Raw genomic sequence first — 7100 nt, forward strand, 5'->3', positions numbered from 1 at the left:
ATATATTTGTTGCCAACTTTATTAGGGTAAGAAGCGCAGACAGTTTTTGTTTTTTGTATACATTGTACAGCCAATACACTGTTTTTGCAGCATGCTTACACCTGTTTGGTAGGCCTCGTATTATACATTTGTATTATTTGAGCCTGTGACTAGCTTAGCGCACCGACATTTTTTCTTTCCCCTGTTTGTATATATCTGGAACCGCCAGATGTCTTAATTCCCGTCTCACAATGGGCTCTATTCTTTTCATGTTTAATGTTTTGCGTAACCTACCGCACAGGTTCAAAGAATCAGAAAGCAGATGCCCTCTCCAGGAGATGCGTCCCTGAAGAACCTAAACCTAAACGGGAAGAGACCATACTAAACCCATCACTTTGTAGGTATCACCACCCATTTTCTCAAAGACATCCAGAGAGCCGCAGCCTCCCTCAACCTACCCACCACAACTGAAGGGTATCCCCTGTCACATGGAAAGATGTATGTTCCCGAAACCACACAACCCCAAGTGCTTTAACATTGTCATGATGCCCTCACAGCCGGGCACAGCGGGCAAAGAAAAACCCTCCAAAACGTGCAACGAAGTTTCTGGTGGCTCTCTCTTACCCAAAAACATACGTCAGTTCCTGTACCACTTGTGACCATGCTAAAGCTGCCACCTGCAAATTAGCTGGATTGTTGCAACCCTTACCCATACCATCCCTACCTTGGAGTCACCTCACAGTGGATTTCATCGTAGACCTCCCTGAATCACAGAGGGTATAATACTACCGTATTTGCTCAATTATAAGATGAGGTTTTTTCCAGAGCAAATTCGTCTTATAATCGGGGTCCTCTTATAATCAGACCTCAAACTAGGTCTAAGTTTGTTTTTGGGGGGGTATAAGGCATTTCTGTAGGCAGAGTGCTCTATGAAATGCCTTTTAACCCCCTTAATGCCACTCTGCTTCCAGAAATGCCTTTTAACCCTATATACGGCACTCTGCCTCCTGAAATGCCTTATACCTCCCTATATGCCACTCTGCCCCATAATATGCCTTTTAACCCCCTAAATGCCAGAGTGGCATATAGGGCTATAAGGCAATTCTGGAGGCAGAGTGGCACATAGGGGGTCAAAAGGCATATCATGGGGCACAGTGGCATATAGGGGGTATAAGGCATTTCTGGGGCAGAGTGGCAAGCCAGGGGGCAGATGTGCATAACTGGGGGGGCAGGTTAAAAAAAAAAAAGGAAATAGAAACAAAATATTTTCTCAATCATAGCATTTATTAAAAAAAAATGTTCACATAGTTTACATGAATTAACATTTACTGGTAAAACTTTTTTCCTATAGGGTCGTCTTATATTCAGGCTTTTTCTTTTTTTTCATAAATTAATATTCAGATTTGGGGGGGTCGTCTTATAATCAGGGTCGTCTTATAACCTTACCTGCTTGACTGCATTTTGCAAACTGTAAAGTTTGGTGGAGGAGGGATAATGGTATGGGGCTGATTTTCAGGGGTTTGGACATTTTAATCCCTTACATACCAAGACATTGGACAATGCTATGCTTCCAACTCTGTGGGTACAGTTTGGGTAAGGTCCTTTTCTATTCCAGCATGACTGTGCCACTGTGCACAAAGCAAGATCCATAAAGGCATGGTTGGGTGAGTCTGGTTTTGAAGAACTTGATTGGCCTGCACAGAGCCCTGACTCTAATCTTATTGAAATACCTTTTGGATGAACTGGAACGGAAATTGTGCGTCAAGACTTCTGAGCCATCAGTGCCTGATCTCACAAATTCTCTACTGGATGAATAGGCAAAAAATCCCACAGAAACACTCAAAAAAGCCTTTCCAGAAGAGTGCTGTTATAACTGCAAAGGGGGCACCTTTGCACCCTTACAATGCAATGTTGTAAACGTCCCTGTTAGTGTAATGGTTAGTTGTCCCAGTACCTATGTGCATTTATGCTCCAATTTGTGCACCGTAATATCCACCAAAAACAAAAAACGTATGCATGTGGGGTAGTTTACTGAATGGACAAACAACATCACCCTAAAAACAGCAATGTATACCTTCTAATGTTTGCCCATAATTATCAGAAATGTCTAGACATTTTACACAATTGAGGCATTTCTAAAATCAGGATACTTGAATTATTACATTTTAGGGGTATTTTTGTCATCTTGACTAGTTTTGTTATTATTTATTTATGAAAATTGTTTTTTGTTCTATTTTCCTCTACGTGTAATTATGTATTCATATTAAATACACTACACATATAAAAAATGCTATCAAATAAATAACAATATAACAATATATAGTTTGTGTGGGTACGCTATTCATGGATAAGGGGAGTTGTGGTTGAGTCAACATATGTTAAAAATGTCAAGAAAAATCTCTGGACGTTAATGTATAAAAACTCTTGCATTATTTTAGTAATAACGTTAATGTATACTGTATCTGCTATTACAGCTGTGCCAAGATAAAACTAGATTAGCACCTGTTACACGCACATATAGTAGCTTTAAATCCAAGATACTAAACATTATTTTAGCCCAAGGTCCCCTGATACCAGTGTAAATTATAGAAACCGTGGGCTGTAAGAGAAATCAATTGTAGTTTGAGGGTATATAAGAACTATGGAAGTCACTGGCTATTATCTGACCCCAGAAGTAAAGCATTATGGCACTCCTTTGGCTACTGTCCTGTATTGTCCTAATTGGAAGCACCTATGGTAAGTTTAACTAGCAAATAATGACTATATTGTATGAATTGGTTTAGAATCTTTAAAGCTTCTTATGCAAATATCCTTATTCTAACACATCAGGTTGTGGTGTCCCTGCCATCAAGCCATCTATTTCTGCATATGCCAGAATTGTAAATGGTGAGAATGCAGTTTCTGGGTCCTGGCCATGGCAAGTGTCTCTACAGGTAAAGTAAAATGTTGTAATTGATTATAATATTTTGTGGACTTTAGGAAATACTTTCACAAATATAATCCACGTGCATTAAAAAATACTCCTTGTTCATACAATCTGGAAATATATTTGGAACAGTTTGTCAATTAAAGATACCTAGTTAGAATCTTTGACAGCTAAGCAGCAGTTCTGAATGTTAGTCCTTTGGAAATCATAATTAACTGTTTGACAAACAAGGGAAATATACTGTAACTAGTATACCAACATTTTATGCTAGGTAAATTCTGGAATAATGCAATAATGGAGTATTTTTATTTCACATATCCAATGAAAATAAATCATAGCCTACTATGACTTGATCATAAGTGATAGAAACATCCAAATGAAGACTTTTTTAAAATTTAATTTAATTTCCTTTAAATATCTATACATGTATACGTGCAATAATGTAGCTTTGTATTCCATACCAGGAAAGCACTGGATTCCATTTCTGTGGTGGCTCTCTGATCAATTCCCTCTGGGTTGTTACTGCTGCTCACTGCAGTGTGACGTGAGTAATACTTGATTATTTGTTTGAGTCAAGTAATTATGTGTGGAATACTGTTAAGTGGGAAATCTTTATTAAGTAGCTCAACAGAAATCTACATTACCAGATTGGGTCTCAAAACTGTCATGTGTATTTTAATCCATACCATTCAACCAGTTTATTGGTCCTCAAGTCCACTGACTACCAGACACTTATTCAATGTGAAATGAAAGAATTTATTAAAAAAAATTGCGTCTAAACACCAAGATTCTGATCAAAGACATACTATGAACCAAAATTAAATAAAGTTATTTATTTGGTAGTACTCTAATAGATATTTTCATTTATAGTAAATGTATAATGTATCATGTATCAATTTCTCTTTTCCAAGCATCTTTAAAAAGTGAAACATGTGATAGGGAAAAAATAGATCGCTTACAATACATATTGTGTGGTAGGGCAATTTAAGAGCTGGGGTGAGCTACGGGTTTTTGCTGGGGTGAGCTACGGGTTTTTGACTCTATGAATGCAAAAAAAAATCTGTTTCGGCTCCCAACAGGTGAATTTTATTAAATTGTAACTGACACCTATTCTTGCTCTCATAATTCATTATCTTATATAATCCATCTCAGCAGCTCTCATTTTAAATTTTAGTGGCATTAATAGAAAGCTCTTAATTATGGTGCAGCCTAATATTAGAAATTTCCATTTGGTTTTAGTTTTAAAACTTGAAATTACAATTTTCCTTGTAGAACTGCTCACCGTGTTGTTCTGGGTGAATATGATCGCTCTTCCTCCGCAGAACCTATTCAGACTAAGACTATTGCCAGGGTAAGCAAATCATTATTCACGATAGCTAATCAAAAAGTATCCCGTAGCACAACAAACAATACTTCATACTTTTTTTAACGTTTAAATTTACAAAAAATTTTTTTTCTTTCTTCTGTCTACATTCCTATTCTGAACTATTCAGATTTTTTTTTCTTATGATTAAAGCAAAATGTAAATGGTTTGGGCATTATATTGTTATAGGATTGATTTGAATGGTGCATTTAGTCATAAAACTTAAATTCCCATAAAAAAGTACCTTTCAGCTCTTTAGAAACCCCATTTGCACTTGATCAGTCACGTAGAACAGAGAAAATGGCTAAACAGAGAATGGGATCCTTTACGGTGATTAAACTTAAACTGAGGAATGTACTGAATATGGAGGTGGTGACCTCAGGTAGAGGGGGTGTTGTGAAAAATGGACAAGGTTTATGTAAGTGCTCTCATGGGTGTTTTCATGAAACAGTGGTTGATTAACCCTACCGAACTGGGAATGTTCTGCACCCCTCTCTTTTCTATTTTTTGGACTCTATGGATGGATTTCTTTTTTCAGTCTTACTAACTAGGTAACAGTCTGTATAGCCAAATGACAGCATGTAATTTACCAATGATGTTTAAAGTAATTTGCCCCTTATTTTGCCTTAGGTTTTTAGACATCCTAACTACAGCTCCTACACCATCAACAACGACATCACTCTGCTGAAACTCTCCAGCGCTGCAACTTTCAACACCCGTGTATCTCCTGTGTGTGTTGCTGCCAGCGCTGATGCTTTCAATGGTGGAGAGAGATGCGTCACAACTGGATGGGGATATATTGATGCTTCATGTAAGAAAGGCTTATATAGATACATGCTTCAACAGGTTGAGGGACAATTTTGGACCACTGGATAGAAATAGGTTGACATACTCTCTGTAATTTTACCACCCTAATATTCAAGGCATAACCGCCCATGAAGGACCACAAAAATATTTATAAAACAAGGTTGTTCAAATTTTAGTGACATGAAAGACATGACATGAATTCTGGCAGTTGAAGCTGGAGGATGTAGTACTACTTCATGGTGCTTTAAGCATTTGCAGGTCTAAATCCCTGCCAGTGTACAGGAGATAAGCCTCGTGTCTCTTCTGCTAGCTGGGGACAAAATGTGTTGCCCCAAGCTGAGTGATCGAATGGGAAACCACTCAAAACAATCCCCTCACACTGATGAATCTCTCACAGGGCAAGCATATTAATATATTTGGGGGATTTATTTCGCATTTCTAAATGTAAAACCGTACAGGTAAAACTTTGTTTTTTGAATTAATGTTTTAGATTTTTACATACTTTATGATGGAGTATACAAAACCAAGCTCTACATGTTCAAAAAATGCAAACCCACAATATATATATGGGTACCCTTCATGAGAAAGAGTGATATTACTGTTAAAAATAGACATAAAAGAAATATTGAAAAGCTCACCTCCTTAAGTGTAAAACTAGTAAAAGGAGGCTAAAAATGTTAGCACAATAGCAGTTTTATTGAAAATGAGAAGTAGTATCCATAAAATATATCAATGGAAGAGAAAGTATTTATATTTGATATGAGAGTATGAACTATATGAATCTATATGAAGGGGTTATTGATAATTATTATTTTCTTTTCATATATCAGTTTTCCTTTAGATTACTGTGTGGGTGTTTGGAAAACAATAACAATTATTAATATTTATCTATACATCATAATGGCTTAATCCACTCCTCATGCTGAATTTCACTTTCTTGTTCTTATCAGCACGCCTTACCCCAAGCAAACTGCAGCAAGTGGCTCTTCCTTTGTTGAACAACACTGACTGCCAGAGATACTGGGGAAGCAAGATCCTTAGTACCATGGTCTGTGCTGGAGCCTCTGGAGCCTCTTCCTGCATGGTATGACATTCTGCAAACCTCTCCTTATTGTTGTACACAAAACGTAACATCACTATAAATATAAACGATTGCTGTATGATTTTATTTTTGATGATTTTATTAGATTTTGTATTCCATATCTGTATGCCTAGAAAACACACACATACATATGTATATATACACACACATCTAAAGTGTATAGTGATATATTGCTTCTTACTTTCAGGGTGACTCTGGTGGACCTCTTGTGTGCCAGAGGAATGGAGCTTGGACCTTGGCTGGAATTGTGTCCTGGGGAAGCTCTTCCTGCTCCACATCAACCCCAGGAGTATACGCTCGTGTCACTGTTCTTAGAGCCTGGATGGACCAGACTGTTGCTGCTAATTAAATGTATTGTTATGTATATTTACATTCTAAATAAAAGAACAACATGAAACATTTATTAGATTTTACTTCAAGGAAATATATCCTAACTCACTAAATAAAATATGGGCCAAATGCCTGTGAAATCTAATACCAAATAAGTGAACTAGAGTTTGCATAGATAGCATGCTCTGAAAAATACCCCTTGTCTTATAATCAAGGTCGTCTTCTAACAGGGGACCTGGATCCTGGTAACCTCAGCTGTTGCCGGCACTTCCACCGTGGCAGGCAGCAGTGGAGGTTGTCTATGTGCATCGCGCCTACCTTCCCCGGCTGCCATAGAGGAGAATTCCCCGCAGCGCTGTGGGGGATTCTCTTCTCTAGCAGCCGGCGAACGTCATCTCGATCAATGCAGACAACCCCCCTTACTGCAGGCACTTCCGACGAAGCTTCTATGACGGAGCACCGGCGTCACATGTCCTTCCGGCCTCCGCCGGCTTCCTCCACCCGCTGCCCCCACCAGACACCAGGGAGTTCAGAAGTGCCCTTTACCTCCCTATATGCCACTATGTCCCATGATATGCCCCTGGCATTTAGGG

General features: G+C 38.3%; 1 protein-coding gene across 1 annotated transcript; it reads left to right on the forward strand.

Moving 5' to 3' along the window:
* Positions 1 to 2663: 2663 nt before the first annotated feature.
* On the forward strand, positions 2664 to 6526 carry LOC149298579 (chymotrypsinogen A-like). Its single transcript, XM_089487409.1, has 7 exons — positions 2664 to 2715; positions 2809 to 2912; positions 3370 to 3449; positions 4178 to 4256; positions 4899 to 5079; positions 6026 to 6159; positions 6365 to 6526. The coding sequence occupies exons 1-7, from the start codon at positions 2664 to 2666 to the stop codon at positions 6524 to 6526; spliced, it is 792 nt and encodes a 263-aa protein (XP_089343535.1).
* Positions 6527 to 7100: the final 574 nt, after the last annotated feature.

Source organism: Sceloporus occidentalis, unplaced genomic scaffold (genome assembly GCF_023333645.1).
Source record: "Sceloporus occidentalis isolate IW3139 unplaced genomic scaffold, rSceOcc1.0.p SCAF_32, whole genome shotgun sequence".
NCBI classification, from domain to species: domain Eukaryota; kingdom Metazoa; phylum Chordata; class Lepidosauria; order Squamata; family Phrynosomatidae; genus Sceloporus; species Sceloporus occidentalis.